The 12,972-nt window shown below is 37.7% G+C and overlaps 1 protein-coding gene across 25 annotated transcripts in view; it reads left to right on the forward strand.

Moving 5' to 3' along the window:
* LOC138637428 (titin homolog) overlaps positions 1-12,972 on the forward strand; it is a 1,151,517-nt gene that overhangs the window by 592,448 nt on the left and 546,097 nt on the right. For all 25 annotated transcript variants that reach the window (XM_069726100.1, XM_069726106.1, XM_069726124.1 and 22 more), the window contains one exon: positions 10,485-10,526. In XM_069726100.1, coding sequence (XP_069582201.1) covers positions 10,485-10,526 — 42 coding nt within the window. The remainder of the gene's footprint in view (positions 1-10,484; positions 10,527-12,972) is intronic.

The raw sequence follows: 12,972 nt of genomic DNA on the forward strand, positions 1-12,972 counted from the left end.
GAGGGCAGTTTCAGTAGAGTGTAAAGAGCGGAAACCAGATTGAAGAGGGTCGAGAAGAGAGTTATCTGAGAGATAGCGGGTAAGACGGGAGTGGACCAGGCGTTCGAGGAGTTTAGAGATGAAGGGAAGATTAGAGACAGGTCTATAATTAGCGGCACAGTTTTGGTCGAGGGATGGTTTTTTAAGTAATGGATGTATGATGGCATGCTTAAATGAGGAGGGAAAAATACCGGAAGTGAGGGAAAGGTTGAATATTTTTGTTAGGTGAGAGGTGACAGCCGGGGAAAGGGACTGGAGGAAATGTGACGGAATGGGGTCACTGGTGCAAGTGGTCGGGCGAGAAGATGCAAGGAGCCTGCTTACTTCTTCTTCTGTAACTGGTTCAAAGTCAGAGAGTGAACTAGATGCAGTGGGGGAGGGAGGACAGTGCATGGTATGAAGAGATTGGGAGATGATTTCCTGTCGAATATGGTCAATTTTTTCTTTGAAGTAATTGGCCAGATTGTCAGCACGGAGTGTTGTTTATGCTGTGGGGTCTTTCCAAACCCTCGTGCTTAATAAACATGGGATGAGAAAATAGGAGATAAAAAATAATATCTCACCGTACATCTGCTCCCCTGTCTCCACAGCCCATCTCTGGTCCTCCATGTCTCTTCTTTTTCCCTAACTCAATCACATTGATCCTCTTCAGCCTCTCCACTCCAAGCCAGAATGTCCATCATGACATGCCAGTAAACGGCTGACATGTGTTATAGCTTTAAGACGTCATGAGTGTACCACAGGAGAACGTAACTTTTTGAGTGAAGAGACTGCAGAGTTATCCATGCACAGGGAGATATAGAAATGAAGAGTCATGAAGGGCTGTGGAAATGGCAGGACAGGTAAATGTTGAGGATGGTATTATTATTATTTTAAACAGTTCATCTAGCCCTTCACATTTAAGCAAAATGGCGGCCACAGCTGCCTACCATTTTACTTAATTTGTAGAGTGAAGTACAAAAAAATCTGTACACATTTTGTCAAGTTCAAGAAGAATTTAGTTCCACTTAAATAAATGTATTCTCTACTTCTTAGTCATTCTTTCACCTGAATGCTCATAGGCTGCAGTTACATCTGGTGCCTGATATTCCTAGCTTGATATCATAGTTACAAAGTTACCTTTCTTAAGTCATTATACGCTATTCATCAAATAAAGAAATATATTATAACCCTCAATTTTAATTATTCTTAACCCCTTCATGACCAGGGGATTTTTCGTTTTTCCGTGTTCGTTTTTCGCTCCCCTCCTTCCCAGAGCCATAACTTTTTTATTTTTCCGTCAATTTGGCAATGTGAGGGCTTATTTTTTGCGGGACGAGTTGTACTTTTGAACGACATCATTGGTTTTAACATGTCGTGTACTAGAAAACGGGAAAAAAATTCCAAGTGCGGTGAAATTGCAAAAAAAGTGCAATCCCACATTGGTTTTTTGTTTGGCTTTTTTGCTAGGTTCACTAAATGCTAAAAATGACCTGCCATTATGATTCTCCAGGTCATTACGAGTTCATAGACACCAAACATGACTAGGTTATTTTTTATCTAAGTGGTGAAAAAAAATTCCAAACTTTGCTAAAAAAAAAAAAAAAAAAATTGCGCCATTTTCCGATACTCGTAGCGTCTCCATTTTTCGTGATCTGGGGTCGGTTGAGGGCTTATTTTTTGCGTGCCGAGATGACATTTTTAATGATAGCATTTCGGTGCAGATACGTTCTTTTGATCGCCCGTTATTGCATTTTAATGCAATGTCGCGGCGACCAAAAAAACGTAATTCTGGCGTTTCGAGTTTTTTTCCCGCTACGCTGTTTAGCGATCAGGTTAATACTTTTTTTTATTTGATAGATCGGGCAATTCTGAGCGCGGCGATACCAAATATGCGTAGATTTGATATTTTTTTTATTGATTTATTTTGATTGGGGCGAAAGGGGGGTGATTTAAACTTTTATGTTTTTTTTTATTTTTTTCACATTTTTTTAAACTTTTTTTTTTAACTTTTGCCATGCTTCAATAGCCTCCATGAGAGGCTAGAAGCAGGCACAAGCCGATCGGCTCTGCTACATAGCAGCGATCTGCTGATCGCTGCTATGTAGCAGAATTGCACGTGTGCTGTGAGCGCCGACCACAGGGTGGCGCTCACAGCGACGGGCAATCAGTAACCATAGAGGTCTCAAGGACCTCTATGGCTACAATGGAGACGCATCGCCGACCCCCGGACATGTGACGGGGGTCGGCGATGACGTCATTTCCGGCCGCCCGGCCGGAAGCGGTAGTTAAATGCCGCTGTCTGCGTTTGACAGCGGCATTTAACTAGTTAATAGGTGCGGGCAGATCGCGATTCTGCCCGCGCCTATTACGGGCACATGTCAGCTGTTCAAAACAGCTGACATGTCCCGGCTTTGGTGCGGGCTCACCGCGGAGCCCTGCATCAAAGCAGGGGAGCCGGCATCGGACGGTATAGTACGTCCGATGCCGGTAAGGGGTTAAACAAACATTTACCCTCCTTTTCAATACTGTTGTGGCATCTCAAACTACTATATCTTTGGGTAGGACATTTCATCTAACTGTAAAAAAAGCCCTTTCCATAATGAAATTGAATGCTGTTTTTAAACGAGAGGATGAGTGATTATAAAGATATGAATGGTTACTAATATTGCCCATAACCCATGATAATTGTGTATTGTAAATGCTTAGAATGACTGGACAGTATAGTAAAAATGCGTTTTCATTGTAAATGTAATTTTCTAGCTGGCATAAAAGTAATCATTGCTCATTAATGGATAGGTCACTGTAAATGGGAGTTGTTAATTCATTTAACAATATGGTAATTCAACTAGATATGTGTAAAAGCAAATGTATTACTCCTGATAATTGAAGGGAGACACGGGTATATGCCCGTTGGATGATACAACATATACATTCAGCGGTTGGGACACCTCCTGACAACAATCTGCACCTGTCCCTAAGCTCCCATAACTCCTTAGGTGGGTCCTTCCCGCTGCTGCCATCAAGTGCCTAGTCCTTGGCTGTTACATCTACTAACCCTGGCTAGTGCACTGGCTGGCAAAGACGCTATCCTTGCAACTGAAATATTACAAAGAGAAAGAGGCAAACAAAAACAAACAAGGGACTGACAGAAAAGATACAACTCAGCTCAGAATCTGCTGCTAAGTTCTACAGCAGCAGAGTAAACGGCAGAAGGTAAAAAGGACTCCAAAAGTGGCAATCCCATAGTTACAGGAAAAATCCACACATCTAGCTGGTCTACAGAGAAGTATCTCTATAAAGACAATCAGCCCATGGGTAATGTGACAATTTAAAGGGGGGTGGGAGTGGTTACCAACCAGCATCAGCTGACCAGCCTAAAGGAATCTGCCAGCAAGCACATTATCTCTTGCTGGACCAAAGGAAAAAAAACTACATTTGAATTCCAGCAGACCCAGAGCTGCCATGCATCCCTTAATGCTTTGTGACACATGTATACAGACATTTGCATTTTTGCATACCTCTGAACACCCACATCGCCAATTATCTCTTTGCTAGAATACCTGTATGAATACAGTGAATGACAAACTACTAATAGCTTTATGTAATTTTATATTGATTAATTTTTACAAGATCATCGTAACATATAAATATTTGACTGTGCACCATGGCGAGGTCACTTATTGTTATCGTATGCTCTATGGCTTATGTGAATTATCTAATCCTCTAAACCCATCATAAGTCACATTTATCTATGTGACTTATGTACTTCTTGGTCAAATGTACTGCTCTTATTGATTAAATCATGAGACAGATTTTTGTACTCACCAGGTCTCGCAGTTAAACTGATGCTTATGATTTGTGACAAAAAATACTTCCATCGTGACTCCGTATTGCTTTCTACTTCATTAAAATAAACTTACATGGAAATTTTAAATTTGTTGCTTACCTACAGTCTCTTATTTGTAACTACTTTTCCATGCGAATTTCTGCAGTCTAATATCAGACTATATCTATTGGGCAGAAGCAAGCTATTATTGATTACTTCCATCATGAAAGATGTGTAGAGTCTTGCCAATGCCACGAGTCCAGACTGAATGGAGGCATTAGATTTAGCGTTTTGAGTCAAGAGACGCAAAAATTGAGTCTCATAAGACTTGTGTTGCTCCTAAGTCATAGGGCTCCTATCATTTATCATATAACTTGGCCTTTATAAAATCATTGTAACACTTGGCTTTCACAAAAATTCCTATTAAATCTTACATACCTTAACTGTTGTGACACTTTTTGTGTGTTGTCGTTGTGTGTTTGTTTAACAATTTTAGCTTTTAACTGCGCTTGATTGGCAGTAAAAAAAAATATTATCCTTACTATCGAGTTTGCTAGCTTCTTATATCTATCTCCCTCATGGATCCACATCATTTCCTGTCATGTCACTTCCAGCATATCTTCAGAAAACACAAGGGAAATTGGCATCAGCAGGGTGAATGTTCCTTTGTCTGCTTCATTCGTCCTTCCGCAAAGTGACCTGGACCTCGTCAAAGCAAATGACTTCAAGTGGCTTTAAGAAGCAGAATAGCCCACACACCATCTGTGTTTGTCCTAATGTTATTGTTAATGTCAAAATATAGAGCTGTTCGGATATTTATTCTGGCATGGTTTCTCCTCGTTGCCAGTTAACATGCAAATCACAGTTTTATGTTCAGAAAAGCTTTTGGAATTAAGTTACTGAAAATATTTAACAAGTAATATACTAATGTCATGAGCTTCATGACCTATTCTTGTTTTACTTGCTTGTTTTTCATTATGAAAGGGTACCTATCAACAGGTTTTTGCTATATAATCTGAGGACATCGTGATGTAGGGGCTGAGATGTTGATTTCAGTGATACCTCACTTATTAGGCTATGGGCTGCTGTTTCCGTATAGTGAATATTTTATCAGCAGGACTTTATCACTGCTCAGACTAGCTGCCTCATGCCAAAAATAAAATAACTTTTATTATACTCACCCGTGGGGCGGTCTGGTCCAATGGGTGTCTCTCTTCTTGGTCCGGTACCTCCCATCTTCTTATGATCACCGTCATCCTTCTTGCTTCATGTGGATGACGGGTCCCTGCAACATCCACACAGTCTCCTCAGCACCGCGCTCCTGCACAGGTGTACTTATCTGCCCTCTGTAGGGCAGAGCAAGGTACTGCAGTGCACAGGCGACGGGAAAGGTTAAAGAGACCTGAACCGGACTTCCTGGATGGGAGGCGCCAGACCAAGAACAGCAACACCTCTTAGACCACAGGTGAATATAATAAAAGTTATTTTTATTTTCTTACAGCTTAAGTTGAGGGCTTATATACAGCATTATAGAATAATGGCCCTGAAAGATGATGCCCGTATCTCATATTTGCAAACTTGGTGACAGGTTCCCTATATCTATAATTTATTACCATGTCCCACTAAGTTGGTTATTACTGTGTTGTACATGAATACCTACTTCATTAAATTCAATCAGACTCGGCAGACATTATTTTCCACATCTCTGTTTACTTCTTTCTCCCATTTATTATCCCCAAACTGTAATTTGCTACATGGCTGATATTTCAGCTTATCCTTATATAGTTGAACTGTAATATATATATATATATATATATATATATATATACTGTAATACTGTAATACTGTTGAACTATATATATATATATATATAGTTCAACAGTATTACTTTTTTCTAATACTGGCAGATTTATAGCCTATATATGAAAACCAGTGGCCAAGGCTAGTTTTACATAGTGATACTGATCATGCAGTGATATATTGCAACATCACCCCTACCAATTATAACTAGGGTGATACTGGAACCTTCAAACTATAGCAATTGAGACAAATTTAAAGCAAAAAAAACAGAAATCCAACACGTATATTTTGGTATATTTTTGGTTGTCGATTGCATGTCACACAAGACTTTGCTCCTTAAGACTTGAATGCAAGCTATATGTGACCTGCACGCAATCTGTCTACAATTTGGCATTTTTTGCATTGTCATGGCCACAACACAAAATGTGTTGTTGTGTACACCAAGCGTAAGGGTGATCCTGAAGCCATACTCAACTCATGTGCAAAAAATAAAAAAAGGGTTTTATCCAGCTCACCAGTTAGATAAATGGCAACTCTGGCAATGCACGGAAATTAAGCCTGAGCTGGTATCAGGGTGGAGACAATTCAAAAGAAAGATGCATCCAGCAACTGGTCACAGTAAAAATTAAGTTTAAAACAACAAGTTTATTGAAAAAAAATGTTAAAAAATATCCATATAAATAAAGTGGGAAATTCACAAACTGTTGCGTTTCGAACTTTGCGGTCTTCATCATAGTATTCATTCATGAATGCCATTTGGTTCAAAACGCGTCAGTTTGTGCAATTCTCAAAGGCACTGCACGTTCATTACGTGGATATTTTTTAACATTTTTTTCAATAAACTTGTTGTTTTTAACTTAATTGTTCCCGGTACCTGTTGCTGCATACATGCTCCTTCTGAATCAACTTATGTACAGTATTAAACAATTATAATCTTAGCTAAATCAACAAATGCTTGATGGTCTGGGGTTAATATAATACAATTCCTCATTGTATTGAATTGAGAGCTTCAAAAATTGTTTTATAAATGATAAAAAATAATACTTATTAATTGCTGTTTATAAATCAAGATCCCAATTGTATTAGATCAAATTGTATTAGTTATCAAACTGGAGATATACTGTAAAAATGTGCCATGTAAATTGCATTTTTGCCTTAAAAGCCACATTTCAAATGTATATGATACTTATCATATTTACAGAAATAAAATGTCAAGTGTCTGCCTGTCTGTCTGTCATAATTTCACATATTTCTTGTATCATCAATTACACACTACCAAGGGAATGATTGGATGGTTGTCTTATGAAGACAACCCTTGCATGTGCCCTACTAAGGCCTATGGACATTATAGAAGGTGGGCTCCCCACTTGGGACCCTCTACTATTACTTACAGCAAGTAGTGGGTAAGAGCTGCTTCTGCTCTAGGGAACATAGCCTGTCCATATATTACAAAGCCGGTCATTAATGTATAATGTCACCTGTGATTCTACATTTCTCCAGCTCTTAGAAACTATAGGAAGGCAGACAATCACCTGACCACCATTGTGTCTTCTTTTAAAGAAGTGGTTGTCTTTCTGAGACAACTACTTTTAAAAATGCTTATCATGGCAACTAGGACCATGAAGTTGTAGGGCGGAATTATATTATCGATGTTGTACTTTGTTGATTCAACCAAAAACGGAAACATTAGGTCAAACTATGTGATAAAATATTGGCTAAGCTACTCATTTGACTTGAGGCTTTTTTAAGGAAATTGAAATAGCTTTACGCTGCTATTCTTCCATCCTCATGTTTTGCCTTGGGACAAAGGGTAATAATTCAAATCACAAAATGAAACTTTTTTGTTCATTTTTTTTTCTCTTATAGATTTTTTAAACTCTGTTTTCTGTTTATAATTACGCAGACCATGATCTCACAAAAAAAAATTTTAAACAATTTCTAATGAAACATTTACATTTTTTTGCTGTGTCTCGAATAACTTACTTCAGAAGATCTATCCATTTCCAGTGAGCTATATCCACAAAAAGCAAGAGGAGGAACAATACTGAATTATAGATCAAGGATTAAGTGCTGAAACGTAATTTTCATAAGCAACTGGTAGAGGTGAATGAAACAAAGAGGAAACAGCAGGTGATATAAATGCTGCTAAAAATGAAGATAAATATAACAAAAAATGTTCATCCTATACCAAAAATTGCTGCATTAAAGGTCCTCTCTTGAATTATAGTAGTAATATACTTACAGGCTGCCATCGTCTATTGTTTTCAGTGTTGCTCCGCCTCATGTGACTGCATTTGTTACCTGCCGAATAGGGTGTTGTGAAGTGTGAAGGTTACATTTTAATTTTTCTCAGTACAAGCCTATGAGATTCGGAATGAGGCTCGAGAGCCTTGTTCTGCGTTTCATAGACTTACATTGAGAAAGTGATCTCTGCTATGCAATGATGTAGTGCTGGAATGGACTGAAGTACTGCTGAAACGGGAAGAAAATGGTGACCGATGAGTATATTACTACCATTATTACACTGACACACATGATCCCTCACCAAATGGGCAAATTAAAAAAATCACTGGAATGGGGCTTTAAGTTTATGATTTCAGCAGAGATTGCAATATTTTTATGCTATAAAATAAACTAAAACATTACAAAGCTATAAAGATAAGCGCAATTTACCAGTATTCTTTATGCTAATTTTACACCAAATCGAAAACTACTTTTGAAAAGTAAAATGAATGCCTCACTGACTGTATATGCATATGTTGCCTCTATTCTTACAGATGTGTGCCATTTACTGAAAGATCATATATACTGTGCAATATATAATTTAGTTGCTTGCATTTGTTTTAGAAAGCTAAGTTTGTTTATTTTCCGTTACATCTAAATCAAGGGTGCAATGACATACAGTATACTGATAATAATAATAATAATAATAAAAATTTGTTTCTCAGCACTTTACATTTTAGAGGGGACTTGTACAGACAATGGACATTACAGCATAAAAATAAACACGTAGATCAAAACAGATATCGAGAGGAATGAGGGTCCTGCCCTCAAGCTTGCAATCTATGAGGAAAAGGGGATGGTGACAATTACTTTCATTGTTCGGACTAGCCAAAGTGTAAGGCTCGGGTGTTCATGTAAAGCTGCATGAACCGGTTATCAGCCTAGGTATTTAACAGTACAGACCCAGAGGGCTATTAAATGTATAAAGCATACTGACATTTTGCCATACGATCCGACCATATATTAGACACCAAGAGAATATTTCAGAGTATATGTACCCAAAAATATAGCTCCTACCTAAATAAAGAATGTAAGCTTTTTCCGCAGGTGGTGGTATTCTAATTAAATTCTTTGACTTTAATGGCACTAAGATGAACTACCAGAAAGAACTAATAAACTGCCATGTTTTTCTCATCCTGTGCCCCCCCTTTTTGATTGTCACCATTTCCGGTTTTACTTTAGCTATGAATGAAAGGAAAGATTCATGAAAGAAAGCAAAGATCCTTGCTTATATCAAGTAGCTGAAAATTCATATAAGACAAAAATTTTCCAAGACGTTGAAATATTTCATCCCAACATGCAAAATTGCTTGTGTGCTAAAGACAGGAAAAACAACAAAACAACAAAAAAACACAAATATTTTTCCGGTCGTGAAAATTTGTCACAATATTTTAGAGTTAGTAAAATATACTAAAATCCCCAGACACATTGAATGAAAGGAGTTAAATATCCTAATCCAGGTGCTAATGTGTATGGAGCAGTCAGAAAACAGCTGTTGATTGAACGATGATTGATTATTTCAAACCAAACTTATCATGTTTATTTCCGTCAATAATAGTTTATGACTATGTTTTTTTAGAATTTATTTGACATGTTATAAAAGAGGTCACAGAAACTGTCAATGGCAAGATACTGTATTTAGCCCCAAATTCCCATCTCTAACAAATAGAAATTCTCCTGAACATGCACGCTGAACTCTTCCATTAGCTGTACCTCGGGGAACTTCTCTAATGGAGTGAAATACTGGTCTGAATATATATAGTGAGCAAAATATATGCTATTTTGCAAAAAGAAGCTTAGATTGGCTGTTAATACAGCAAACTCGTTCCAAAGCTTGCTGGTGTAAAATATACTAAGATACCTCTTAAAAGGAATCTGTCTCCTTATTTTTGCTACCTCACCCTGAGTTCAATGATGTATCAGTTAGTTTACTGGGTGCATCCATTCTGACACAATCAGAGTTTATACATACATATACATATATATGCGATGTCTATAGACAGTGAGCTGCTTACCACAGAAGGGGTGGAGTTGGACTTGGGCTCAAATGCTGCTGTGTCCCAGCAAGGATCAGCTCCTAGTGCTAAAGCAATTATTGCAAGTAAACAACAGCACAGACTTTGATAAAAGACATGTCGCTGAAATCTGTTTTAACCCCTACAACCTGATGTTTTCAAATTACGTAGTAGAAAAATGCTGATAAATTATTTTTAATGAATTTTTGTGCATCTTCGGGCTGTTTTGTGCCACAATCTGACTCTCCACCAGCCATAAACAAGATTAGATGTCTGCTTTATTTTTCACCACTTACTGATGTAAGTAATAGTGAGTTTTAAGCACAGACGATGTCCTTGCCTCTCCCACTAAACTCCATCTACTTTTAAGAAAAGTGTCAGAATTGCTGTAAATGACCACAAAGGTCCCCACATTATTGCACAATTATATGTTGTGCAGTAAAACTGTGACTTTTTAATCTCAAACTACTGGTGTAAAATATTTTCTTGTCGTATTGCAATTTTATTTCAATGATAATAATGCAAAACTATTATTTCAGAACCGGAAAAAGAAGAAAAAGCGATAACACCATTACCAGCAGGTACTATCTTTTTTGCAATATAATCAGAAGGAAGCACCATGTATTAAATTGGTTGTCTGAAATGCAGCATTAAAGTGGAGTATCAGTTGTATGAAAAATGTAATCAAAATGCATACTGTACGAATATACCGGGATAACTTTTTTGTGGAGGGTGATGATATTTTAAGAAATTAAAAAATTTGATCTATTTTTAAACCATTTTGGGAATGACTGAAAATACATAATTTTATAATTTGAAAATCTGAATTCTATGGATGCAGCATTATGAAATTGACTTTTTTATTTTACGCAGAATGGCAAATTCTGTGTAAAATTTGCATTTTTACTTAATTATTTATTTTTCCATTTTTGGCCCTTCTCAGGGACATTAACCTGATGATTTGCTCACTTATACAATATACTGCACTATTTTAGAAGGCAAAACCTAACATAGAAACAAAATGGGCATACACCCTGGTGTAAGTAAATAGCAATATTACATAGAAATAACATAGGGTACTTTGTAAACACTGCTTTTGAGCAAAACAGCATAAAAGCTATCCCACCAGTGCCAAGATGTGGCACGGTCCTAACCTCTAGTATTATAACTTCACCTAGTGTCAGGTGATCTTAATGTTGATGGAGGCAGAAGAACCGAGGTCCAACTGGTCAGTCTCCTGGCCATGGGAAGCTATATAAATGAAATGCCCAGCTCAAATAAGGGGAACATGCACCTGTTTTGCACTATTTCAGTGTAGAAAAAATATAGCAGCGTGCACAAGTTGCATCTGATTATCAGAATATGCTCAAGAATTCATGTTTATGGGTCCATGGAAAAAAATCAGACTACCACCGAGTGTGGTCCAATTTCCACAGACTGACAGAATCGAGAAGATAGAGAATTTTTTTTTTTTACTCCACATCTGAGAAAATCAAATCACACTCTGATCAAACTTTGATCAAACTCATGTGACTCTAGCCTAAAATTCAGCCATAAGCTGGGATTCATAGGAGTGGTCGAAATCACGACCTTCAATAGGTTTTTAATTGTGTAAACAATTGTGTTAGGTTCCATTCCTTCTGATATCAGTAGTAGTTTTTAGATGTTGGGAAGGAGTGGACTAAAACATGAAGCAATTTTGCAATAATTCCTACTTATATTTTTGGTTATTTAGTTTGTACAGCTCCTATGCAGATCTACATGTCTCCATGGTTTTATGGTGATAGACTACAAATAAACCACATGTAGTCTTCAGTTATATTTTTATTTGGCTTCTACTTGTTCTTAACCTATAAAATGAATGTCTGGGATAGGAGAGGAGCAGATGATGTGTTACCATTTTATGAGACCTGTATTGCTTTCATGGACCTACAGTAGGGAAAATAAATATTTGTTACACTGCCGCTTCTGCAAATTTTCCCACCAACAAAGAATGGAGAGGTCTGTAATTTTAGTCATTGGTGCACTTCAACTGTAAGAGGCATAATCTGAAAAAAATATCCAGAAAATAACATTGTAGAATTTTTACATAATTAATTTGTATTTTATTGTATTAAATACTGTTAGTATTTGATACAATAGAGAAACAGAACTTAATATTTGGCACATAAACCTTTGCTTGCAATTACAAAGGTAAGACATTACCTGTAGTTCTTGACAGACACTGCAGCAGGGATTTTGGCCCACTTCTCCATACAGATCTTCTCTAGATCTTTCAGATTTCAGGGCTCTCTCTGGGCAACATTGAGTTTCAGCTCCCTACAAAGATTTTCTATCAGATTTAGGTCTGAAGACTGGCTAGGCCATTTCACAACCTTGAAATGATTCTTATCGAGCCACTTGTTATTTGCCCTGGCAGTGTGTTTTGGGTCATTGTCATTCTAGAAGACAGCCATGACCCATCTTCAAAGCTCTTACTGAGGGCAGGATGATGCTGGCCAAAACCTTGATAAACATGACCCCTTGCATTCACCCTTCAATAAGGTGCAGTTATTCTGTCTCCAATGCAGGTAAGCAATCCCAAAATGTGATATTTCCCCCACGGTACTTCACAATTAGGATGGTGTTCTTGGAGTTGTACTCATCCTTCTTCTTCCTTCAAACATGGAAAGGAGAGTTGATAACAAAATGTTCAATTTTGGTCTCATCTGACCACGTGACCTTCTCCTATGGCTCCTCTGGATCATCCAGATGTCATTGGAAAACTTCAAATGGGCCTGGATATGTGCTGGCATGAGCAGGAAGACCTTGCGTTCTCTGCATGATTTTAATCCATGGCGGTGTAGTATGTTGCCAATGGTAATGTTTGAGACTGCATTACAGATCTTTTCAGGTCATTGACCAGGTACTCCCATTTAGTTCTGGGCTAACTCCTGACCTTTCTCAGAATCATCCTTACGCCATGAAGCAAGATCTTGGGAAGAGTCCCATACTGAGGAAAATTGACAGTCATCTTGTGTCTCTTCC

Source organism: Ranitomeya imitator, chromosome 5 (genome assembly GCF_032444005.1).
Source record: "Ranitomeya imitator isolate aRanImi1 chromosome 5, aRanImi1.pri, whole genome shotgun sequence".
Taxonomy (NCBI): domain Eukaryota; kingdom Metazoa; phylum Chordata; class Amphibia; order Anura; family Dendrobatidae; genus Ranitomeya; species Ranitomeya imitator.